Here is a 27,624-nt window from a genome sequence, read left to right on the forward strand (position 1 = left end):
CAGGGAGAATACAGAAAGAATGCCTTTAAGAATGAACTAGAGGAAGAACTATTTTACAAAAGAAATGAGTGCCAGTGTCATCCAGTTAAAGACTCTGTGATTTCCTCCTATGTAAGATGCTCCAGTGACTGATTAAAACTTCCTCACTGCATGTATGTGGGAGGTGGGAAGCACTCAAAGGAACTGTACTCCAGGAATTTTCAAAGGTAGTTATGTGAAGAGACTTCCCCATAGAAAGACTTGGTCTAATCTATAGCTCAGAGTTTTATTGGAAAAATAAAATAGATTTTTCCCCCTTTTTGGCAGTGGTTCTATCAGGTTTCTTATTTTGAATCCAGTCTCCTCTATCCATCTAATGATGGTTTCCTGTTTTTTTCCTCTTTGCAGTTTTAACAGCGTATGTCAGGGAACTCACATTCTCTTTCGGGAATTCAGCTTCATCCAAGCCACTCCCCACAACAGAGCATCTTTCTTACGGGCCTTCTGGAGATGCTTCCGAACTGTGGGGAAAAACGGCGGTAAGTCTTCCCAGATTACTTCTCTCTTGCCCTCCTTTCTTCCTTTCTTCCAAACGTGTATCCTTTTCTTCCTTTAAATACTATTTGGGTGCATGCTATTCACAGCTCTAGAAATCCACAGATGTGATCATCATTGCCCCCAGAGCAGCCCCCATGACTGACAAAGCTTACTGAGACCCAGGTGCTGCTCTACACGCTTCTTACATGCAGCCCGGCTAGTCTTCACTGCCGCTCTCTGCGGTAGATACTCCATGTTGTAACTAATAAAACTGAAGATCGAAGGAGTTAAGTAACTTGTCAAGGTCATTTGGTAAATGCTGAGGCCAAATTCATAGCCAGGCAGTTTGGTTCCAGAGACCTTGCTCTTGGCAAATATTAAAATACCATGGATACTAAAAGAGAAAAACTGCCAACCAAAAATTCTTTATCTGGCAAAATTGTCCTTCAGAAATGAGGGAGCATTTAAGACATTCATGAATAAACAAAAACTGAGAGGGTTCATCACCATAAGACTTGTCCTGTAAGAATTGCTAAAGGGAGTTCTTCAGGTTGAAAGGAAGAGGTGGGAGGGAATAGCTCAGAGCAGTATGAAGAAGTGGAGATCTTCACAAAAAGTGACTAAATGAATAAAGGCAGACCCCAGCAGTTCTGTATCTTCAGTATATAAATCTGCTCTTTATTTCCTATAAAACTTAGAATACAATTGTATGAAAAATAATATTTCCTTATAATGGACACAAATATAAGGGGGTAATGTGTGATAGAAATAACATAAAGGGGGGAAAAACAACATAAAAGATAGAGAGCAGAGAATGTGTATGCTTTTTTTTTCCTCTCAGTCAAGATTTATTTCAATGCCTAGAAACATTCAGACTAATCAAAATTACTACTGTAATTTCTTAAAATATATTAATATAAACTTTTCATATAAAACTTTTGAAAATGTTAATACTATTAGATGTGTATGCTATTGAAGTTAAGTTGGTATCTTTTCAAACTAGTAGGTTATAGACTTTGGTTGTTTAATACAAACCCCAGGGTAACTACAAAGAAAGTATTTTAAATATATACAGAAATAGCAGTGAGAAAGGGACCAATGAGTTACATCACAAAAGATCAACTTTATAAAAAGAGGCCATAATAAAGGAAAGAAAGACAAAAAACATAGGTCAGATAAAAAATAAAGGACAGGGTGGGCCACGGTGGCTCAGCAGGTAAGAATGCTTGCCTGCCATGCCCGAGGACCCGGGTTCGTTTCCCGGTGCCTGCCCATGTAAAAAAATAATAAAATAAAAAATAAAGGACAAAATGACTGAAGTAAGTCCTGCCTTATTGGTAATAATACTGAGTGTTAAAGGACTTAACTCACTAATCCAAAGACACAGATTGGAAGAATGGATAAAAAACCTCAGTCCAACTATATGTTTTTTACAAGTGACTTACCTTAGGCCCCAAAACAGAAATAGTTGAAAGTGAAAGGATGGAAAAAACTTATTCCAGGTGAATAGTAACCAAAGGAAGGCTGGGGTAGCTTTACTAACATTGGACAAAATAGACTCTAAGTCAAAGGCTGCCACAAGAGACAAGGGAGGACACTATATATTAATAAAAGGGTCATTCCAAGTAACAGTCATAAACCCTTATGCACCAAACCACAGTACCTCCACATATATGAGGCAAACACTGGCAAAACTGAAGGGAGAAGTAGACACGTCTACAGTAATAGTGGAGACCCCCCTTCAGTGCACCACACTCGTCAGTGGGCAGGACACCTGGACAGACGATCGGTAAGGAAATGGAGAACTTGAACAATGTGATAGATGGACTAGACCTAGCAGACACACCCAGAACACCGCTCCCCAAAGCAGCAGGACATACATTTCTTCCAAAGAGATGGATCATTCTCCAGGGTATACCACATGTTAGTAACAAAACAAGTCTCAATAAATGTTAAAAGATTGAAACTGCACAAAGTATCCTCTCTTACCACAATGGAATGAAGCTGGAAATCAATAACAGATGGAGAACTGGAAAATCCACAAATATATAGAAGTTAAACAACATACTCTTACACAGTGGGTCAAAGAATAAATCAGAAGGGAAATCAGGAAATATCTTGAGTCCAGTGTGAAAGAGAACATATCATACCTTACTAGACACAGTGAAGGCAGTACTGTGAGGGAAATTTATAGGCCTGAATGCTAACATTAAAAGAAGAAGAACTCAGTATCAGAGACCTAACCAAGCACTTGGAGGAACTAGAAAAGGAACAGCAAACTAAACTCAGAGGTTAGAGCAGGAATAAATGGAACAGAAAATTAGAAAAACAGAATTAACAAAACCAAAAGCTGGTTCTTTAAAAAGTCCAGTAAAATTGACAAATATTTAGCTAGATTGACAAAAAAAAAAAAGAGAGAGTGGACACAAATAATTAAAATCAGACATGAAGGGGGGATACTATACTACTGATGCAACAGAAATAAATAGAGTCTTTAACAACTGTACACCAACAAATTGGATAACTTAAACAAAATGGATGAGTTCCTAGAAATGCACAACAACCTACACTGACTCTAGAAGAAATAGAAGCTCTCAACAGACCAGTTACAAATAAGAAGATTGAATCAGTAGTCATAAACCTCACAACAAAGAAAAACCAGAACCAGATGCATTCACTGACTGATTTTACCAAACGTTTCAAAAAGAATTAAAACCATCACTGGTCAAACTCTTGAAAAAAAAATTGAAGAGGAGGAAACACTTCCTAACTCTTACTATGAGGCCATCATCACACTTACACCAAAGGCAGCTAAAGATATTACACGATCATCTGAACTGATACAGAAAAGGCATTTGACAAAATCTAGCACCCCTTACTGATAAAAAACACTTTTAAAATAGGAAAACACTTTTAAAAACTAGGAATAGAAGGAAACTTCCTCAACATGATAAAGGGCACCTGTGAAAAAGCTGCTAACATCAGACTCAGTGGTGATAGGAAAGCTTTCTCGATAAGGTCTGGAGCAGGACAAGGATGCCCGCTGTTCCCATTGTTATCCAACATTGTACTCCAAGTTTTAGCCAGAAAAATTAAACAGGAAAAACAAATAAAAGATATCTGATTTTGAAAGGAGGAAATAAAAATCATTATTTGCATATGACATAATCCTGTATATAGAAAGTCCTGAAAAATCTACAACAAAGTTACTAGAGCTAATAATAAACGAATTCAGGAAAATTGCAGGGTGCAAGTTCAACACCCCAAAATCAGTAGTGTTTCTATACACAAGTAATGAATAATATGATGAGGAAATTAAGAAAAAAATTAATTTACAATATCAACTAAAAGAATCAGGTATCTCTGGTCCCAATGATATGAATCGACATTCGAGAATAAACTTGGAATATGTCATTGGTAACAGAGTCCAGCAGGAGTTAGAAACAGGGTAAGATAATGGGTAATTGGAGCTGATGGGATACAGACTGTGCAACAGGACTAGATACAAAAACTCAAAAATGGACAGCACAATAATACCTAATTGTAAAGTAATCATGTTAAAACACTGAATGAAGCTGCATCCGAGCTATAGGTTTTTGTTTTGTTTTGTTTTGTTTTTACTATTATTACTTTTATTTTTTTCTGTATATTAACATTCTATATCTTTTTCGGTTGTGTTGCTAGTTCTTCTAAACCGATGCAAATGTACTAAGAAACAATTGCATATGTAGAATGGTATGATTTCTAAATGTTGGGTTAATTTCTTTTTTTCCATTAATTAATAAAAAAAAAAAAAAGTTACCACCCACAACTGGGTAGGTCATATCTCCATGGAAGCAATAAAAAAGATCTCACCCAGCAAAAAAAAAAAAAAAAAGAATCAGGTATCTAGGAATAAATTTAACCAAGAATATAAAAGACATATACCCGGAAAACTACAAAACTCTACTAAAAGAAATCAGTGAAGTCCTGAATAAATGGAAGGACATTCCATGCTCATAGATTGAAAGACTAAATATTTTCAAGATGTCAACTGTACCCAAAGTAATTTACAGATCCAATGCAATCCCAAACAAAATTCCGACAGCCTTCTTAACAGACATGAAAAAGCACATCCCAATGTATTTGGAGGGCTGAGGATCCCTGAATAGTCAAAACCATCTTTTAAAAAGTTATTTGAAGGATTTTAGACAGGAAAGTGTTGTGATACTACCTGAGATCTAGAAAGATGACACTAAAAGCCGTGTGGACGACGGCTGAAAGGGCAACGTGGGAGAGAAGGAGCATAGCTAGGAGACTCCTGCAGAAGTTGGGGTGCCCAAATTAAGGCACTGTTAGTGGAAGTGGAAGGGATACTTTCAGCGATGGATTCTGTAGGATTTTGGTGATTGGATTTGGCATGTGATGGGGAGAGGGAAAACGTGATGATTTGTAGATTTCTGGCTTGGACAACTGAGTAGGAATATTGGAGGAGCAATAGATTTGTTGGGGAAAATGATACCTCATTTTCTAAAAGTTGAAGTTCCTTTGGAATACAGTTTAAAAGCTTATTTAGCTTTTAGATATAGATTTTGTGAAATAGAATAAACTTTGCTTACATATAATCCTTGAGAGACGAGCCATGTGTACACTTCGGAAGACATTTATACATTTAAATGCTTCTGATTTGGCATCTTATAATCATACTCCAAGGAACATATTTCTAAATGACACAGTTGGAAATGTCTTTGTTGAGACTTATTTTGGTGAGATGAACGGTGAAGGCCACCCCTACTGGGAGCTCCTTTTAGAAAATAGCACTAGATCCTTCTGTAAAGAATATTGAAATAGATTCAGTTGCTCCAAACCTTTCAGATTTAAAATCCCTACTTCAAAACCTTTTTTATATCTATTTTCAAGGGCTTGTTCATATTATATATTTTTTCCAAATAAGTATTAAATGCCTTTAAGGCAGTTTCTATAGTAACCCTAACAAAGTAGAGGGAGGCCTTAACTGTTTCCTCATTTATTCAACAGATATTTCAGGTAGGCTTACCAAGTTCCAGGTGTACTGCTAGATCATTGAGCTTTCTAGATCCCCAACCCTGCACCATTCAATGCTACTGCTACTTTATATATATATATTTTTTCTAAAACTCCTGTCCAGTATCACATTAGAGCATTTCAGCTCTCCTAGGGAATGGATGAGGTAGGTATCATTGTGCCTATTGCATAAATAATTTTATAAATTGTGTAAGTTACAGAAGGATTGCATAGTGGAACTTTAATAGCAAAGCTGAAACTAGAATCCAGATCTACCAATATGCTGTTTCTACTTCATTCAGTGCTTCAGTGGCATGTAACCCTAGAGATCACCCAGCTCAGTTACGCTGTTGTGCAAGAAGTACTTAGTGCACTGAAAATAGCATCATTTCCTTTGCATAATATATGCACTAATAAGCAAAAAGCCAATGTGGACTCAATTTTATAAACTATCTCATCGGTCTCTATATAAACAAAACTGGGAGCTGCAAGGGTATAGGTGAAGTCTGTGCTGTTTCATCAGAACATGTCTTATCCAGTCCCTTAATCAGTCAGCAAATAATTGAGTACCCACTGTACTGAAAAATGATGCATTCAGCTGTAGCTGAAATAACATGTTGTGATACCTATGGAAAACAGTCTTTATATATCCCGAATTCTGTTTCTGATTTAGAAGTGGCACCTCTTCAAGAATTTATTTACTATTGCAAGGGATCCATACAGCATTTGTACCCTTAAGCAGATGTGCATTTCTTTATCTTTCTTATAGCAGCTGCCGGTGATCCTTCCACGTGCTGAGAGGAAGCAGCTCCAACTTCTCCCTGCTTTCTCCTGTAACATAAAAAGACCTAGATTTTATGCTAGATGTTTATTGCTATGCTTATTAATCAGATAACCTCCACTTTCTTAAAGACCAAATATAACCTTCTGGTCTAGGTGAGTCTAAAATCTTTGGTTAAATAGTTTTCATATATTCTCCGTTCTTTCCGGGAAACTTCAGAGCATCTTTCAGTCCCAGAATATGTCAGTCCCCAACTTAAAATTCAGAATGAATGAAAGCTCTCAGAGGCAAGTTCCAAAGGAAAGGATTTATTAAGCCCCATCTTCCAATTAGAGTGCCAAGACTCCTACTCAGTAGGCTGTTACTGTTGTTCTGCAGATAAGTTTCTTAGAACATCATGTACATATTTCAGCATCATCAAGGGGACACTAACTCCTCTAGGAGGTAGCAAAAGAAGAGCAGATTCCAGCATAATATATCTAAAAGTGAAGCCACCTGCAAAATACTAAGAACCTAGGGTGCACAGGTAGTTCAGCGGTTAGAATGCCCGCCTTTCATGCAGGAGACCGGGGCTTGATTCCCGGACCATGCACCAAAAAACAAAACAAAACAAAAAAAACCACTAAGGGCTTGGTCCCTTCTGGAAAGAAACATTTTATCAAGTTCAGGCGTGCAATATCATTTCTGCTTGACTGAGTACTCAATGAGTCTGTTTCCTGTGTCAGAATTTCAGACAACCTTCTGAAGACTATAGGGAGCCTCTTGTTATCTAGGCAACTTTAGACTCTTGGAAATAAAAAGATGTAATCAAATGTGATAAGCCTTTAAAATTCTTCTCACTTTGGTATTTCTTTCCATGTAAATTGATGTGCCCAAATTTTCTAAGTCTGGCAGATCGAAATTTCTTTGAAGTTAATCTTCCCTTCTGTTTAATGATATCAGTTCATAAAATCTTTTGTCCACAGTTTATTTCCAATTAGAATTTAATTTTGGATTTGTATTTTTACCAATTCTTTATATATGTATATGTAATGTATATATGTGTGTACATTTATATTTTTCATATAAATATATATATATAATTTCATTTAATAATGTTAGGTACTTTCTCTTCCACTCAATAAGTACCTGCTAAGGGCATTGCCCTCCTGCCACAAACAACTAGAAAATCAGACAAAGTATCTGAGACATTGGGCATCAGGCAGTGTGGGACTGTGGTCCCTGAGGGGTAGTTCCCGAGCCATAGTAAGGGAGGCAGACCCAAAAAGAGAAATCTTGTTAAGACGAGGAGGCAGACATTAGAGTTTGAGGGGGTTGCAGTGGCTGGAATTTGCAGAGCACAGCACACGAAAGGAGAGAGTTGCTCGGTGACCTCCAGATTGCTGCCAGGGGCATGCATAAGTCTTTGGCTAACTACTGAGCTGCACATGTATGGGTCAGTAAAAGAACCGCCAGAAAACATTCAGTCAGACAACTCTGGAGTGCTCAGAGGACTGGAAATAGTTCACATTTCTGCCAGGAAGAGGAAAGACACCTGAAATTACACAGGGCACTGACTAGAGTCCTCGGCAGGGCCTAAATTAGCCTTAAAAATAAGAGCTGCTCTGGACCTACCCTAACAAAGTTTAAATGCAAAAAAGGTTAAACAGATCTGCAAGTAAGGTGACTGAATGCCATAACAAAATTCAATATTCTTTAAAGTAATTTGACAAAATCCAGCACTAAACAATGTAAAATTCACAAAGTCTGGCATCCAATTAAAAATTTCCAGACAAAGAAGCAGGAAATTATGACCCATAACCAGGAGAAAAATCAATCAACAGGAAAACACACTCAGAGATGATGACATGATATCATGTCATCATGACAGATATGATGGAATTAGTTAACAATGAAACAGTTATTTAAAATTGTGTAAATATGCTCAAATATGTAAAGAAAAAGATGAATTTGATTAGGAGAAACATGGAAGATATTAATTAAAATGATCCAAATGAGGGCGGGCCACGGTGGCTCAGCAGGCAAGAATGCTCGCCAGCCATGCCAGAGGACCCGGGTTCGATTCCCCGTGCCTGCCCATGTAAAAAAAAAAAGATCCAAATGGAATTTCTAGATATGAAAAATACAAAATCTGAAATGAAAATGATAATGAGAACCTTTGAAATTTGCATTTAAGTGCTTCCTACATAAGTCTCATTTTTCTTCACAGTAATCCTTTGTGATAGGTAGATACTATTATCTCCTTTGCACAGAAAACAAAACTGAGATTTAGAAAGCTCAGTATCTTGCTCTAGACTGTACACCTAAGAAGGGGAAAGTCAATGCTGTATAATTACATGTGACCCAGCAAGTCCATTGGGTATAGAACCAAAAGAATTGGAAACTCTGTAATTCATAATAGCTGAAAGGTGGAAACAACCCAAGTGTCCATTAACAGATGAATGGATAAGCAAAATGTGATATATACATACAATGAAATATTCAGGCATCAGAAAGAATGAAGTTCTGATACATGCTACAACATAGATGAACCTTGAAGACACCATGTTGAGTAAAATAAGCCAGACTCAAAAGGATAAATATTTTATGATTCCACTTATATGAAATCTTTAAAACAGGAAAATTTATAGAGACAAAAAGTAGATTAGAGGTGACCAGGAGCTGGAGGGGATGGGGAGTTATTACTTAATGTACACAGAGTTTCTGTTTGGGGTGATGAAAAACTTTTGGTAATGGATGGGATTGATGGTAGCACAACATTGTGAATATAGCTGATGTCACTTAATTGTACACTTAAAAATGGTTAAAATGACAAATTTCATGTTATATAATATTACCACAATAAAATTAAATTTTAAAAAAGCCAATGCCAAATAAGTCATGAAGCCTGACTCTGGAGCGTATTGTTTTTAAAATGTGTTCGCCGTCAATACTGTAGTGAGGGTCTGTAAATACAAATGAGTAAATGCAGTTCCTGCCCTCAAGGCACTCACAGTCCCTGAGAAGAGATGGAGTAGTCTAGGGACTGGATCCAGCAATAGTGCACGGGAGGGAACGCCAGTTTTCCCTGCAGAAGCCAGGGAGGCTGTAAAGGAGAAAAGAAGGTGGGACAGATCTGGAGTAGTGGACAGCTGTTAAGCAAATAAGGAGTATATTCTAAAAAGGAAAAACAAGAGCATTGAAAGTATGACATGAAACAACATGGTTTGAGGGGTGGAAACTAAAATGTGCATTGTGGCCAGTGGTTAGCATGTGAGAAGGAAGTATCACAGTCAATAGGAAATAATGCTGAATGCTTATTATGTGCCAGCCACTGAACAAAACGCTATACATGTATTAATTTAATACAACAAACATGAGTTGGTATGATTACTACCCCGTTTACATATGAGAGTCAGGAAAGTTAAGTAATCTGCACAAGACCACATGATTTATAAATAGCACAACTCAGATTCTCACCTAAAGCGTCTCCGAATCCACCATCTCCGCAGCTCTGCTGGCCACCTGCACATGGGCTGCCCAGCTCACCTGGGGCTCGGCACGCCCTGAAAAGAAACTTGTGCTTTTCCAGACGGTAGTGGGACCTTATCAGCTGTGTGGCATTTTCACTTATCACACTGGCACCAACGTGGAAAGCAGATGGTAAGACAGGTGAGACTGAAGACCGGGACCACTTAAGAGGCGACTACAATAGACCAGGAAGTGGCTACTTGAAGAGCTGGTGTGAGGAGTCTTGCTCATTAATTGGGTGTCGGGGAGAGGAGTCAAGAATGATGCCAGAATCTAAATAGTGTCAGTTTCATCCTGCTCTTCCTTTTTTTTTAACCTTTCATATTTTACTGTGACTTCACTTCATCATCCAGGTGTATTCATTCATTCAGCAAACACATATGCAACATTTGCTGTTGATAAAGTGTGAGTGGGACAGACGGAAATCCCTCCTCTTACAAGAGTTTGGGGTCTGAGGAGAAAATTGACAGAAATCTCTGCATTCAAAGCCCCCTTCAGGGAATGGTGAGAACAGGGAGAAATTCAACTTCCCCAAGTTGAATTCTTGACATTCTCACAAGCAGTGAGAACAACCAACCTATAGGCTGAGCCCTCAGTCTTGGGGTTTTGTTCTTATGAAACTTAACCCCACAAAGGATAGGTCAAGCCTACTTAAAATTAGGCCTAAGAGTCACCCCCAAGAGGACCTCTTTTGTTGCTCAGATGTGGCCTCTCTCTCGAGCCAACACAACAAGCAAACTCACCACCCTCCCCCTGTCTACATGGGATATGACTCCCAGGAGTGTGGACTTTTCTGGCAACGTGAGACAGAAATCCTAGAATGAGCTGAGACTCAGCACCAAGGGATTGAGAAAACCTCCTTGGCCAAAAGAGGGAAGAGTAAAGTGAGACAAAATAAAGTGTCAATGGCTGAGAGATTCCAAACAGAGTCAAGAGGGTATCCTGGAGGTTATTCTTACACATTAAATAGATACCACCTTGTTAGTCAAGATGTAATGGAGACAGAGTTCTTCCTTGCCATGCCGGAGACCTGGGTTCAATTCCTGGTGCTTGCCCATGCAGAAAAAAAAAAAAAAAAAAAGATGTAATGGAGAGGCTGGAGGGAACTGCCTGAAAATGGAGAGCTGTGTTCCAGTAGCCATGTTTCTTGAAGATGATTGTATAATGATATAGCTTTCACAATGTGACTGTGTGATTGTGAAAACCTTGTGTCTGATGCTCCTTTTATCTACCTTGTCAACAGACGAGTAGAATATATGGAATAAAAATAAATAATAGGGGGAACAAATGTTAAAATAAATTTAGTTTGAAATGCTAGTGATCAGTGAAAGCGAGGGGTAAGGGGTATGGTAGGTATAATCTTTTTTTTTCTGTTTATGTTTTATTTCTTTTTGTATTGTCTTTTTATTTCTTTTTCTGAATGGATGCAAATGTTCTAAGAAATGATGAATATGCAACTAAGTGATGATATTGTGAATTACTGATTATGTTAATTTTATTTTATTTGTTAATTTTTTTTTAATTAATAAGTAAATTTTTAAAAAAAAACTGTGTTCCTGGAGCTCCCATTCCGGGAAACAAACCATTGAAATGGATATCCAAAGCTATGCTTAAAAACCTGTTACTTTTTCTTGAAATATCTAATGTCATGGTAGATTACATGATCTCGAGGAAAAATGCAAACAATTTAGGCTAAAATGAAGTTTGGGTCTGACTTCTCTATGTAATTGCCTCAATTGCTTGACTGATTGCATTCATGTTCACTGCTGAAAACCATCTGTGAGAATTAACAGTGTTTACTTCAGGAGTGGGGTGTCTGTCTAGTTTGAAATATTGAACAGCATTTGTTACTTTTGTTAATTGTTTAAACAAACAAACAAAAATCCTTGCATGTGTTCTTCTGTGGGCTGCTCCAGCCAATACTCTCCACCTGCTCCAGTCGATGCTTTACCTCTCATTTTCCCCAGAAACCTGGTGGGAAAACGAACAACTTCTTCAACCCTGAATCCCTGTTTCCTCTCTCCTGTTTTATTTCTCCTCAATTCCTCATTTTTCCTTACTTGTTCAGTTTTACTTCCTTCTTCAAAATCTTTTCTTTAGGGAAAAAATTAACCATTGATGTTCCCACAAATCTCTCACCTCTTTGCCACCATTACTTCAGTCTTGGCCAGTTTTCTGTTTTTTTTGTTTTGTTTTGTTTTGTTTTTCTATTTCCGTTATTTGGGGCTGTCATAATGCACACAAGCATTCTTGGAATGCATTTGTCACCACTTCCTCTTTCCCCCAACCCCCCTCACCCTATAGATATAATAACACCATTAGATGGTTAACTCTTCTTCATCCTTCAGGTCTTAGTTTTAAGGTCAACTCTGTAAAAGGGGTTCCTCTCGGCGACTCCCTCCCTCATCTGAATTAGGTTCCTACATTACTCTTTTTCAAATCATCCTGTAATTTTTAGTCATTTCATTTATTGCAGTTCCTGGCTAAATTAAGTATTTATTTGAATGACTCTCTGCTTTATGTCCATCTCCCCTATAGATTGTAAGCTGTATGAGGGCAGGAAACTTATTTTACCAAAAACTGCATCTTTGGCACCTAACATAGATGAATGATTTATTTTTTTATTTAATAAGAAGGCTCACCAGTTTGCAATCATGACACAGAGGGTAGATTACTGAATGGATTACATTATTATCTCTTTCATTAGGGTTGGTTTTGAAACTACTTTATGTTAACTTTTCTACAATTATGTAGGAACCTTAATTTAAAGTAACAACTACCATTTATTGATCACTTCATATATGCCAGATGCTAAATTTCATGTTCAAAGTACCTGTGCCGTTTGAGAGGATTTATGTGCCGTGGAAAAGCCGTGAAAAAGCCATGGTTTGTTCTGAATCCAATCTTGTGGAGCAGCCATTTCTTTAAAATCCTATTCAGTGTACTGTATGTTGGAAACTTGATTCGATTATCTCCTTGGGGATGTGGCTCTCCCAATTGTGGGTATTAATTAGAGGGACATGACTCCACCCATTCCAGGTGGGACTTGATTAGTTTAGTGGAAGCCTTTAAAAGAGGAAGCATTTTTGGAGAAAGCTTGAGAATGACGAGAGCCACGAGCAGGGTCCACCAGCCAGCGACCTTTGGAGATCAAGGAGGAGAACGCCCCTGGAGGAGCGTCACAAAGCAAGAAGCCTAGAGAGAAAGCTAGTAGACGCCACCATGTTCGCCACATGCTCTTCCAGTTGAGAGAGAAACCCTGAACTTCATCGGCCTTCCTTGAGTGGCAGTACCTCTTGTTGGTGCCTTAATTTGGACATTTTTATAGACTTGCTTTAATTTGGATATTCTCAAGGCCTTGAGCTGTATAAACTTGCAACTTAATAAATTCCCCTTTTTAAAAGCCGTTCTGTTTCTGGTATATTGCATTCCGGCAGCTAGCAGACTAGAAAAGTACCCCACTAAAAACAGGCCCATTCCAAGCTCTACTATATTAAAAGACACCTGATTGAAATAATATTCAGTATCCGCTGGTGCTTCCAAAGCCAGGATTAGATTTAGAACATGATCAGTATACAAACTGTAAACATTGGTGAGGGTCTGGCTCGTAGTACCCCCTTTCCTTCTTTTGTGTTCTGTTTCTCAGTGTGAAAGGAAATAAAATAGTAATTTTATCTTATCACATTTTATACTGTTATGGTAACAGATTAAAAATTTTAAAAATAAAAAACAAAATGAAGTAACTTAGGCTTCAGAAAGTTCCTTAGCCACCCCTGAAATCCCAAAACTGTTACAAGAGAAACCTAAGCAACGAACAAAACCATTCCTTTTCTAAAAAAGCGAAACCTATTCCTAAGACCCTTACCCTAAATAATTTTTTTTTTCTTCCTCTTTTTCCTTTAAAAACCCTGTCCCATGAACCTGGCCTCCTGGCACCAGGGACCAACGACACCTTCCGAACCAAAACAGGGAAAAGAAATGTAACAAATAAGGTATCCGTTGCTAAGCGAGTTCAGATAGAGGCGAGAGGCTACTCTTAAGCTAGCTTCAGCTAGATAGTGCTAATCACCAGATTGCCAAACCCAATCAAAACCATTCCTGTCAACCCTAAAAAACACCTAGGGCTTTATCTGAGATTCTACAAAAGTTTACATCCTAAAATTGAACAGAAACCTATAACCTCCAGATGGATTCCTAGGCCACTAAGCCCCTTCCAACACGAAAAAGTTAGAAAGGGCATAGCCCAAACATCCCTAAAGAGTGGGTAAAAGATCAAAGGAGAATGAGGAGATAGAGAAGACAGGATTTAACAAATGAATCTGACTGCTGAATCATTATATTGATATTTCTTTCAAGTCTCCAGTATCTTGGAGCAGCTAGAAGGAAAAATCTAGAATTGTGGAACTGTAACCCATACCAAACCCTGAAATCTGTTCTATAACTACTTGTTACAATGTACTTCAAAATGTATTGCTTTTTTGTTTATATGTTATGTTTCACAATAAAAATATGTTTTAAAAAACAACAGCAACAACAACCCTGGTCTGACAGCTCCAACTTGGGGCACAGTTTAGGTTACTACCTGAATCTCTGTCCTCTGGATTGCAATTCTAAAGCCCCAAATACATACTTTTGTTCCTTTACAGCTCAGTTTGTTATTTCTTGGTCCCCATCACTTTTATTCTATGAAAGAATCACAAACTAGTGTCTGCCAACTGCATTTGCCCTGCCTACAGATATGCTTGTTTGGCTTGCAGTGTTAATTTTTTTTTTTTAAAGTAGATGCCAACATTTTCAAGTTGGGAGATTTCACAAAAAGTCTCAATTCCAGTTTCACACCAAGTTTGGAAAGTCGTCCCAGCACTGTGCCAACATTCCTGCCCAAAGACGCTCGCCAGGGCAGAGCTGCAGCTGCTCCCTTTCGATGGGATGCACGGCCCCAGTGGCCTTGCTTCACCTGCTCACGTCTCCCGCGTGTCCTCTGGAGCCACTTGAGTTTGCTCCACTGCTAGACCTGCTTGGTCCAATGTAATCAAAGGGTAGAGTTCCATTCTTAATTCAGAATACGGGGAGTCAGGGGCTCATTCCTCAACTAGACGGTCTTTGTCTTTTCTCCTTGTTATCACAGTGTCTCATAAAGTTTTAGAACTGGAAGAAACCTTACAGATCATCTCGTCTTGACACTAAGTCTGGTTTTGAAACTTCTTTTTTTTCCCTGGTAGTGGAATTCTTTCTTTCAAATGAAATCGTATGCAGAACTCAATACGATACATAAAGCAGACAAAAGTACTATTTTATTAGTAAAAAGTTTATTTTCTAGGTTCTACATCATTGCATTTATTTATAAAACAAATGCTGAGAATGATGCTATTATAAGGCATAAAATGTGAAATTTGAATTATGGATGATAGCTGCAGTTTTATATCAATTTCAGGATCTAGTTTATTTCAGAATTTGCTTTTAAGATAAAGATAAGTAGCAGGAAATAGTAATAGATTTGTTTGACTTCCAACTTATTTATTTATTTATTTATTTTTAGTTATACTGATACAATGTTCAGGAAAGGAGTAAGAATAAATTTTTGTGTCAAAGCTGAGTTTCTAATATAGCTGACAGTTGTTCACATTCTTAATTCATGAGTAATCGCTTTGGAGAAAGCAATGATTGATTTTCTCAGTTACCTTAAAAGCTTTATTGTTTGGGGAAAAATAAATGTATCTTGTAACATTATATATGATGCTATTTTTTTTAAAGCTGAGACACCTTAGTGGCCATGTTTCCACAGATTCAGAACAGAAAATGAATTTTGTTTTGCATGTTGAATCCAAACTGTTTCCATTCCACTGACATTTTATCCAAGTTTGTAAGTATGGCAATATTGTGACATTGCATCATCAAATTGAACTATTCTTTTTTTTTTTTTAATGTCATAAGATTTCCAAGTTCATTGGAAATTAAGCCTATACTTAATGAATTTACTTTAAGGTAGAAATAACAGTTATTTTATTTTGTTTTCTTTGACTGTAGTTCTGGCACCCTGCCTTATGTAAGTCAACGACCTTTAGTATAAAAGAATAAATTCTTGTGCCACTATAGATGTCTCTATAAATAATTCTCAGTGGTCTGCAGTTTGAAGACCTCATCCAAGTAAAATTGACAGTTTGTATCAATTTATATCACATTTACCCAGTAGGATTTTAAAAAATCTTTGCATAATTTTAACTACTAGTCCTTGTTGTGTAGACAAACTGTTGACATTTTGGCCATATATTTTATATGATCCGTTCTGCCAATGCTTTTCTAGTCACAATACAAATATGACTCCATTTTTGCCACCTTCTTGTGTTGACACTTGAAGACTTCTGTTTATAATTATCAAGTGTTTCATAAAGTAATATATCTCCTTTTTATTTGCTTCCATAACCACATCGTACATAAACAAGTAAAAGGAGAGCTTGGCAACATCTCCCCTCTCACCCAGCTGAATTAAAAAGTTTTATGTGAATTCAGCCTTTATGCCAATATAGTCCTGAATTAAAAAGGAAAGAAAAAGACCAGGCAGGTAAAAAGGCTTCCTAATCCAGGACACATTTACAAATTCAACTGTATTTTAGAGAGAGATGGGAGGAGAAGCTCCACACAGGGGTTAACCTGAGCATTAACCAGTTGGTGGTCTCTATATTAAAATTTACTATGTAACTTCATGTGCATACTGAAGTTATAGTTTTCTTACAGATTTTAAATAAAGATACAGTATAATAAGAGTAAAATGAAACATTGATAGAACTTTACAAGTGCACCTGCAAAATTCTAGTTTTCTTTGGAAGATGGATTGAAAACTACTGACCTGTACTTCAACCCCTCCCCATTGCACAGATAGGAAATTGAAGTCTAAGGTCTTCCAGCCAGTTGGTGGTAAAACCAACACTAAATTCAGGTTTTCTGATTCTCAGTCGAGTGTCTCTTGTCATTACCATGCCCTGCTACAAATATGTTTTCTGAATGTGTAATTTTCTAACCCCAAATTTAATCAAAGTAGTTAAGGCATAAGAATGTATTGCAATTATCTGTAATTTTTTTTTATATTTTCTTCCATTATTTTACAGATGGAGGAAAAGTAGCCTCAAGATCATTAATTTTAAGTTCCATTCTACCTGTTTTCAGGGGAAGAAATAAAGTTATTTCACCTTACTTAAATTTTTAAAATCATGATTCTTATTACTGAGGAAAGTATTGTACTTCCTTTATTGCAAATTTCATGCTTTGAAGGACATAATTATTAGATTTTTGAATTTCTAAGAAACTACAACAAGAATTTTTTTTTTGTAAAGCTATGTTGATGTGAGATTTTTAACATGAGCTGTTATTAAATCCATCCCCTGAAGTAGGTCTACCGGAGCATCGGTTGAATGACGCCTCTTAGACTTCTGAAATTTCTTGCTCCCATAGTTCAGAAACAAAAATAAGTGACTCAGTTAAAGTTTATATACTACAAATAAAAATAAAACCACCGTAGGCTTAAAATGTCAGTTTAATCAACCGTACTTAAATTTGGTTGTTTTTGTGGGTTTTAAGCTGGAATTATATAAAAGCAAGTATGGATAGTGTTGAAAATGTAATCTCTTCCAGTCTTATTTTGCTTGGCAGTCCCACTGCCAACACCTGACCCTAATTTAGCACCCTAATTAAATACCTTGGAGAGGTTGTAAAAAAAAGTACATATTCCCTGATCCCATCTCACGCCTAACACAAAGTCTGCAGGGAATAACTTGGGAATCTATATTTAAAAAATATATTTTTGGTGATTTTTATCATAACTCAAGTTTGGGGCAGCAATGAGTAACTTATTTTCTTTGCTTCAATCCTTGTTCTACACCAGTGGTTTCAACCAGGGTTGCCTATTAGGATCAGTTAGGGAGCTTTTAAAAAAATACTAGTGCCCAGGCCCCACCCCAGACCAATTAAATGAGAGTTTCTTGGATAGGGGCATAGGCATCTATTTTAAAGCCGCGCTGGTCATTCTTTTGCACTCAGAAGCCTGAGACCTCCTGTCAGACCTTTGACCACTGGAACTCCCCGAAGTACAGCCCCAGGCTCACTGCCACTGCTTAGGTGGCCAGGGGCTCTGTGTCACCTGCTAAGGAAGCGGGGATCCCTTGACATACATTTTAGGTCCCCATGATCCAATTCTGGCCTCGCCACCCAACACTCCCCTGCCCGTGGCCCACACACAGGCATTCGCTTTCCCCACACACTCCTTATACTTTTCTCCTTGCACCTCTGGTTTTGGTTTTCCCTCTGTGGAAGAGGTTTCTCCCACATCTGCATGTCTACCCTGCCACACTCTTGTCCATCCTCAAGGTGACCCAGCCCTAGTGCATCTTTTTAAAGTCTTTTTGGTTCAGATTCTTCCCTTCCTTGTCTTCCTCCACCTCCATTCAGAAGGAATCTTTCTTATGGCACTTATTCTGTCATACTCTCTTTCCTAAAATATTGCATAGGGTTAAGAATAAATCATGTGACTGTGTGATTGTGAAAACCTTGTGTCTGATGCTTCTTTTATCAACCTTATGGACAGACAAGTAAAACATAAGGATTAAAAATAAATAAATAATAGGGGGAGCAAATGTTAAAATAAATTTGGTAGATTGAAATGCTAGTGATCAATGAAAGGGAAGGGTAAGGGGTATAGTATGTATGAATTTTTTTCTGTTTTCTTTTAATTTCTTTTTCTGAATTGATGCAGATGTTCTAAGAAATTATCATGATGATGAATATACAACTAATTCATGATGAATTTCACAACTGTGATGAAAATAATTAATTAATTTTAAAAAAAGAATAAATCAATTTTTTTATGTCTTTCCTCCCTCCCCATTTAAACTGTAAGTTTGTAATATCAAGCATTGCTTACCTCTGTTGTGAGGGCCAAAAAGGAGGATTATAGAGTTCAGATGGGCTCAGATGGCCTTCATACCACAGACACATTACTTTTTTCAAGCCTTAGTTTTCTCATTTATAAGGTGGAGAATATGGTGCCAACTACTAAACCTTTGTGAAAACTAAAAGAGAGAATGGACAAAGCATTTAATAATTCTGGCATGTGGTAACTGCTCCCTCAATGTCAGCTGCTTTTGTAGTTTGATAATTATGCCATCGCCTCTCTTGAGGGCAGACACTGCACACTTTGTCTTCGAATCCCCGTTCAGTGTCCTGCATATTGTAGGTGTTCAGTGGGTTAATACATTATGATGGGTTAATAAATTATTGAATGCCTATTTGGTGATTGAATGAGCCATGCTTATTTATAGTCCTTTGCCAATTGGTTCAGTCTGTCTTGGAAGAAGCAGTTCAAATTTCAATTTAACCCTCAGATATGGGCAGAAAGTGGGGTTTCTAGAAACTTTAAAACTATATTTAAACTTTAAAAATGATACTAAAAAGGCTAGAACCCCAGTTTAACCATACAACAGCTGCTCTCCTTCTGTTGCCAGGAAACATAGACAATCCAAGAGCTATTTGCTATTTGTTTGTTTGTTCATCTTAGGATAAACATGCCGTGACTTGGGGAGAACATGTACTTCCCCTGCAGGCAAGTGTAGTTTTGGGGAAGTTGCATGTAGCAGCAGTGTGGAAGAAATCCCCACTCTGTGGGAGAGGTTCCTGCAGGGACTCAGCCAAGCCCATTTGCAATTTTGCTGAGTTATTTATTTAGATGAAGGGCCTGGGTGTGGCTGGTCTGAGATTCCTCCCGGGAAGTCACTTCAAGAATCTCCTTAATTTCCCCACCCTTCATCTTTGTTCTTTGGCTTTAGTGCAAGGCACAGGCAGGCGCACCCAGCTGGCTGCTATTCCCAGGACGCTGTGAATTCTTTGAAGCCAGTTGTTGTAGTTAAGGATGCCTGTCCTTTTCTTTTCCCCTCGCCCTGGGTGAAAGTTCTGGAAATTTTCATCTGGCATTGAGATGAGAAGAAACTTAATGGATTGCAAGCTGTTTTTATAGAAACACAGGACCAAAAAGGATCTTTAGAGCGTAAAATGGACATTTCTCAAAACTCCAGTGAGATGGATTCTATTTGAACAAATTATAGAAAGTAGGCCCTGCCATCGCCACCATCCTTTAGGACTAAGAGGCTGTACAGGTGAGGCAGTGTCGATCTGGAGAGCACTTGGCACCACTATGGCACTTGCAAGAAGAATATAAAGATGTTTTAGAAAATAAATCCTCAGGAAAAATGTATAAAAAACATGCAAAATGACCTGAGACTCAGAGTTAAAGCTCTGAAGCTATGAGACCCAGCAGTATCCTATACAGGAACTGTTTAAAAAGTTGAAAAAGTGATCAGACATTGAGTAGAGATATGAATGAAGCTGAGCTGGATAGGATTAAGGTATACCAGAAGACTGGGTTAGAGGATGATATCATCCATATTTTAAAACTTCTACTTCTGTGTGAGACTAAAGGAAGAGATGTTTATTTGGGAACAAAATTTATATTTTGACTAGTGCATTTCCTAATTTAACTTGTGTGGTCAGTTTAATTGAACACCATAAATACATGGAATCTTGAACAGGGCATGAGATTTTGTTGGTTTGTTCAGGTTGGTGTGATGCCCCAATAAATCCCAGAGTAATTTGGACAGTGAATAAAGAAGTATTTGCTAAGTCCCCTTGGGGGAATGGGGAGAAAAGGGGAAATGTTCACCCTCCCCATTGGGAGAATTCCTGGTATTCTTGCAAGCACTGGGGACAACCAAATCAACAGGCTGAGCCCTCGATCTTGGGGTTTGCCCCTATGAGACTTATCCCTGCAAAGGATAGGCTAAGCCTACTTAAAATTGGGCCTAAGAGTCACCCCCAGAGAACCTCTTTTGTTGCTCAGATGTGGCCGATCTCTCTCTCAGCCAACACGGCAAGTGAACTCACTGCCCTCCCCAACCCCCCTACGTGAGACATGACTCCCAGGGGTGTAAACTTCCCTGGCAATGTGCTACAGAAGTCCTTAGATGAGCCAGGACCCAGCATCAAGGGATTGAGAAAACCTTCTTGACCAAAAAGGGGAAGAGAGAAATGAGACAAAATAAAGTGTCAGTGGCTGAGAAATTTCGAAGTCGAGTCATTTTCCTAGAAGTTATTCTTATGCCTTATATAGATATCCCCTTTTTTGTTTATGGTGTATTGGAGTGGCTAGAGGTAAGTACCTGAAACTGTAGAGCTGTGTTCCAGTAGCCTTGTTTCTTGAAGATGATTGTATAGTGATACAGCTTTTACAGTGAGACTGTGTGATTGTGAAAACCTTGTGTCTGATGCTCCTTTTGTCTAGGGTATGAACAGATGAGTAAAAAAAGTTTATTGTTATAAAAATAAACAAATAATATGGGAAACAAAGGTTATAAATTGAGTAGATTGAAATGCTAGTGGTCAGTGAGAGGGAGGGGTAAGGGGTATGTTATGTATGAGTTTTTTCACTTTCTTTCTTTTTCTGGAGTGATGCAAATGTTCAAAAAATGATCATGGTGATGAATACACAACTATGTGATGATACTGTGAGCCATTGATTGTGCACCATGTATAGAATGTTTGTATGTCGAGAATGTTTGAATGTTAAGGTTTTACAATAAAAATTTTTTTAAAAAACATACAAAATGAATGGGTTGTTCACAAAAAATACTTACCAGGTGATCACATTTTCTCTGACTTTCTCTGTACTTATCCAGACTCTAGCTTATATCAGGTACTGAATATCTTTTTTAAAAGATGGATGATTAAATAAATTTAACGATGTTATAATCACAATGGGTGTGATAACAAAGGAATTAATCTGAAAAATATGCAGTGCTAATATTCAAACTATGTTATGCTAATTGGTCAATAATTCCTTGGAAGCACATCTCTACTTTAAAAGTGCAATTAAATTTAGAAAGCAATGATGACAAGTAAGTGATGAAATTCTAGGCAGATGCTCAAATTTTACATTTATTGTTGCAAGCTGCAGAACAGCATGATAATTTAATACCCATTTATATAAAATTGTGAATTTTCTGACTGTACAGGTTTATATGCATCCAAAAATACTTGGAAAGAGGTTTACCAAAATATTATTAATGGTTTCTCTTAGACCTGGGATTTTACTTTTTCTTTGCACTTTTCCATATTTTTTCAGTTTTTATAATAAGCTTGGAATATTTATTTAATACAAGAAAAATAAGGCTATTTTTGTTTTGAGTGAGGAGAATTTTCCTTGGACATCCGCATGTGTCCACAGTGGTCCTGGGAGTTACGAGGGGGAGAGAAGAGTCTGTGGTCTGGTCACCACGGTGCTGACACTCGAGCTGGGAAGACAATGGCCACAGTGGTCCTGGGAGTTACGAGGGGAGAGAAGAGTCTGTGGTCTGGTCGCCACGGTGCTGACACTCGAGCTGGGAAGACAATGGACACAGTGGCCCTGGGAGTTACGAGGAGAGAAGAGTCTGTGGTCTGGTCGCCACGGTGCTGACACTCGAGCTGGGAAGACAATGGACACAGTGGTCCTGGGAGTTACGAGGGGGAGAAGAGTCTGTGGTCTGGTCACCATGGTGCTGACACTCGAGCTGGGAAGACAATGGACACAGTGGCCCTGGGAGTTACGAGGGGGAGAGAAGAGTCTGTGGTCTGGTCACCACGGTGCTGACACTCGAGCTGGGAAGACAATGGACACAGTGGCCCTGGGAGTTACGAGGGGGAGAGAAGAGTCTGTGGTGTGGTCGCCACGGTGCTGACACTCGAGCTGGGAAGACAATGGCCACAGTGGCCCTGGGAGTTACGAGGGGAGAGAAGAGTCTGTGGTCTGGTCACCACGGTGCTGACACTCGAGCTGGGAAGACAATGGACACAGTGGCCCTGGGAGTTACGAGGGGAGAGAAGAGTCTGTGGTCTGGTCACCACGGTGCTGACACTCGAGCTGGGAAGACAATGGACACAGTGGTCCTGGGAGTTACGAGGGGGAGAAGAGTCTGTGGTCTGGTCGCCACGGTGCTGACACTCGAGCTGGGAAGACAATGGACACAGTGGTCCTGGGAGTTACGAGGAGAGAAGAGTCTGTGGTCTGGTCGCCACGGTGCTGACACTCGAGCTGGGGAGACAATGGAAGGATGGGAGGGTGTGGGGTGGAGCCAGGTGTTAGGATGTGGCGTCAGAGACCGCGGGGCCTCAGGGATGAGGAATGCAGAAGCCGCCACTGAAGAGGGGAGCCTCCGCTGGGGAAAGACAGCAGAATTTGAATGGGAGGGAAGAAGGCACGTTAGGCAGGAGCTTGAGCACTGCGGATTTGAATGGGAGGGAAGAAGGCACGTTAGGCAGGAGCTTGAGCACTGCGGTGGCGATGCGGTGTTGGAAAAGAATGAGGAAACCAGCTTCTCTAGTGTAGTAAGCAAATATGATTTTGCTGCTTTACCAAGTTTCTTCTGTAAAGAAATCTTTATTTCAGTATGTTGCAAAAGTATGTTTTAGTATGCTTGAGATCACTTTAAAAAGTATATCCTAGGACTGGCAACGGTGGCTCAGTAGCAGAGTTCTCACCTGCCAAGCCAGAGACCCAGGTTCGATTCCTGGTGCCTGCCCATGCAAAAAAAAAAAAGTATATCCTAGAAAAAATAAATATTATGCTGGGTATTGACTCTAAATTGATCTGGAAATTTTTATTATTTCAGTGTTTTGAGAATGGGAGACTTCAGTCCAGTTTCTCTGTAATCCTGGTCTCTGTCCACAGGTTTCTCCTCAACTGAGCCAGTGGTTTTTTTGTATAGTACTTTTAATTTGTGGTTAATATGTCCCTATGGCTTTCGTCTTGTATACAAAAAAATTTTAAGCAAGAGGGGTGACCCAAAACACAAAAAAAGTTTGTTTAAAAAATGAAACATCAAAACTAAGACCTTCTGAACCATGCAGTCAGGATTCCCTTTCTGTGCTTACCTACTTAACACGACTGCATTGAGCTGATGGTGCCCCCCAAATACCGTGGTCATGTAAACTGCACTTATCATACAAACAAGTCTTTCTTGGAATCATGTCATTTTAAATACAAAATCTCAACCATAAAGCTTTCCTTTTTTAATTCATTTATATCGAGTGCTTTCAGTGTTCAAAGCACTGTGCTCGATAACATGAGATATGCATAGAACTCTGAAATATGGTCCTTTTCTCACTTATCCATTTGCTCATTCATTCAACGATATTTACCGGGTATGTCCTTAGTGCCAGGTATTGTTTTAGGTGCTAGTCCTAAAAGGATAAGGACGATATCGTTGTATTTGTGAGACACTCCCTGCCTAGTTGAGGAGAAAGAAGACATGTAAATAAAGAGTTACAGACCACTGGTAGAAAGTGTCTAGTCAAAGACACATTCATTTGCCTTCTCTGGAGAATGTGCTAAAATTATAAAAAAGGGCGAAAAAGATCTAAAGCCGCAAGAACAAGGAGAACAAGAAAGGAGATGGCAGGAAATGAAAATGATAGGTGTCAACTATATTTTCAGAGGTGGAAAGCAGATAATTAGAAACTGATTTCGCAGGAAACTCTGACTACTAAGTGCTTACAAAAGGGAAGGGATCTGTGTCTCAGGGAACCAGAAGGTTCAGGAATTGGAGGTGTCTAGTACTCTGAAATCATTGGTGAGGGAGAGGGTTGAAAATTGGCGGAGGTTTTTATAAGTAGCTGTTAGATTCCAGGTTCTCTCCCTGACCTCAAGCATCAGGACACTACCCCTCTCCATCCCGGAAGACTGGAGAACCGACTCCATTCAGGAATACCAGGCCCAGCACAGAGATGAGATTCCCTAGGGGAAAAAGGGGATTAAATCAATGTCTCTATATTAAATGTTAATAGCCCCAGTCCATCTCCTTTTCCTTGCTTATCTTTTAGAATGCCGGTGGATATCCACCAGGGAGGAGTCTAGGGTATTTTCTTGAGAAACTGAAGCAGTCCCAGAGAAAGTCCCTACCAATCTGAGAAGAAAATCTGACATTTAGGAATTCCACATGAAATAACCAGGTCTTCACCCATTTATTTTACAATGAAGCTCAGTATCAAGAAGCTCCATCCATTCACAGCATCAACTTTGAGTACCTAACCCTAAATATGAATGAACATTCAAGCATTACCAGACATTTGGGGAAAGTCTCTAACATTATTGTCAGAAGCCAAAACAAAGCAAACAGGATAGGGAAGTGGGGAACTTAAAAGAGACAGTGACAAAGCAGGAAGCAGAAGACTTTAAAAAAGCTATCATTAATATCCTCAGGGAAAAAAAGAGAAGATATTGCATCTACTAAATAAGAACAACTGGCTACAAAAAAGAATAAGGAAGTTCTTGGGAATTAAAAATATAATAGCAGGAAGAAAAAATGTAATAGAAGGGCCAGAAGATAAAATTGAGGAAATTGTCCAGAGGAGGCAAAGAAATAGAAAATATGGGGAAAAAATATAAGAAAACTTAGAGGCATAGTCCAGGAAGTGTAAGATAAAAAAAAAAAATAGGAGCCCCAGAAATTGAGAACAGGCAAATTAGAATGGCATCACGGTTCTCAGCAGCAACGCTGGAAGCAAGAACTGAAACTCAGGGTTCAATGGTTCCAAACTTTTAAAGGAAAATTATTTCCAACCTAGAATTCTATACCAAACCAAACTATTGATCATATATGAAGACAGAATAAAGGTTTTTATTAGGGCAATGTACTACAAATTTCAACTCCCATATAGCTTTTCTCATAACCTGCTGAATGATGTGTATTTGAAAAAAATGGAAGTAAATCTAGGAAGATGAAATTATAGGATCTAGAAACAAGAGAGCCAACACAGGAGAGAGGTGAAGGAATTCTTGAGGTGGTAATGAAGGGTAGACAAGAAGACCAGAGTTTGTGCAGGAGAGTTAGAAAGCAGCCAATTCAGATTGAGGCAGTAAGACAGTAGGCTCAAAGAGAAATGTCTACCGGAAAAAAAAAAAAAAGAACTGATAGGTCATCTCTTGTGTCAGACTACATTCAGTTGGAGAACTAGGGATTCATATTTTAGTTGAAGAAACAGTGATTAATAATTAGAAACTACAAACCAAGAAAGACATAATTATTTATTCCAAGAGGGAAAAATAAGGTGTATAAGAAAGAAAATGTAATAATAATACACCTTGTGGCTTGGCAGTGAATAGTATTTACAGTCATAAAAACATGAATAGTGATTTTTTTAACTAAAAATAGTGCAATATTATTATATTAGGAGGCTGGGAAATGTGCATGGTTGGTGAGAAAGAGAAATCCTTATTTTCAATTAAGAGTCAAAGGATAATGTCTAAAATTTAGAAATCAAGAAATAACAGTACAACTTGTTTTAAAATGCAAAGTGTAAAACAACACTCAACTAGTTGGGGCTGGTTAAGAGTTGCTACTCCAGTTTGGTTTGAGGTCAATTTTGTTTGAGAAGCCAATGAAGCTTTCAAAAGAACTTGTCCAGTACAAAATCAAGATTGAAATAGAAACTGGGAATAGAAATATAGATGATGTGACTGGCTAACATCACTGAGGAATAAAAACGTAGTGAGAGAGAATGAGGGCCAAGGGCAAAACTTTGGAAATGCTCATATTTAAGGGTGGGAGAAGGAAGAACCGGGGAAAGCAACCAAAATATAGGAAGAGAAATACCATGATACGAGTACAGAAGCTAAGGGAGGAGAGCTTGTTTTTAAATACAGTTTTATTGAGATACACTCACGCATCATACAGACCATCTGAAGTATACAATCACTGGCTCACGGTATCATCACCTAGTTGTGTGTACATCCCCATGATCAATTTTGAAACATTTTCATTACTCCAGAAAGGAAATAAAAATAAAAAACAGAACCCAAATGCCCCCATACCTCTTATCCTTCCACCTTTTCCCACCCCTGGCCCACTGACTGATAGTATTGCTGTGGTACATTTGTTAACTATTAATGAAAGAATATTAAAATATTACTGTTAACTATAGTCCATAGTTTGCAATAGGTACATTTTCCCCCATATATCCATCTATTATTTTTTTTAACATTTGTTCCCCCCATTATTTATTTATTTTTATCCATATTTTTTACTCATCTGTCCATACCATAGATAAAAGGAGCACATAGATAAAATGTGACTTTGTGATTACAAAAACACAAGGTTTTTGTAATCACAAAGTCACATTGAGAAAGCTATATCATTATACAATCATCTTCAAGGAGCATAGCTTCTGGAACACAGCTGCACAGTTTCAGGCACTTTCTTCTAACCTCTCTAATACACGTTAGACTAAAAAGGGGACATCTATATAATGCCTAAGAATAACCTCCAGAATAACCTCTCGACTCTGAAATCTCTCAGCCACTGACACTTTATTTTGTCTCATTTCTTTCTTAGAGAGTTCACATCTGAGCAGCAAAAGAGGTTCCCTGGGGGTGACTCTTAGGCTTAATTTTAAATAGGCTTAGACTATCCTTTGCAGGGGTAAATTTCATATGAACAAACCCCAAGATTGAGGGTTCGGCCTATTGATTTCATTGTCCCCACTGCTTGTGAAAATATCAGGAATTCTCCAAATGGGGAAGTTGAATTTTCCACCTTTCTCTCCACTCCCCCAAGGGGACTTTGCAAATACTTCTTTATTCCCTGTTCGGATCTCTCTGGGATTTATCAGGGCATCACACTACAAACCTACACAATCTCATGCCTTACTCCAGGTTGGGAGGGGAGTTTTAAGGAAAGGATGGGCAACAGTGTCATTGTTGTAGGTGGAGAATTGAGAAA

The 27,624-nt window shown here is 38.4% G+C and overlaps 1 protein-coding gene across 3 annotated transcripts in view; it reads left to right on the forward strand.

Moving 5' to 3' along the window:
- The window catches only part of CSTPP1 (centriolar satellite-associated tubulin polyglutamylase complex regulator 1), a 296,345-nt gene that overhangs the window by 163,420 nt on the left and 105,301 nt on the right, over positions 1-27,624 (forward strand). For all 3 annotated transcript variants that reach the window (XM_077114601.1, XM_077114600.1, XM_077114598.1), the window contains one exon: positions 388-518. In XM_077114601.1, the coding sequence (XP_076970716.1) occupies positions 388-518 (131 nt within the window). The remainder of the gene's footprint in view (positions 1-387; positions 519-27,624) is intronic.

Source organism: Tamandua tetradactyla, chromosome 8 (genome assembly GCF_023851605.1).
Source record: "Tamandua tetradactyla isolate mTamTet1 chromosome 8, mTamTet1.pri, whole genome shotgun sequence".
NCBI classification, from domain to species: domain Eukaryota; kingdom Metazoa; phylum Chordata; class Mammalia; order Pilosa; family Myrmecophagidae; genus Tamandua; species Tamandua tetradactyla.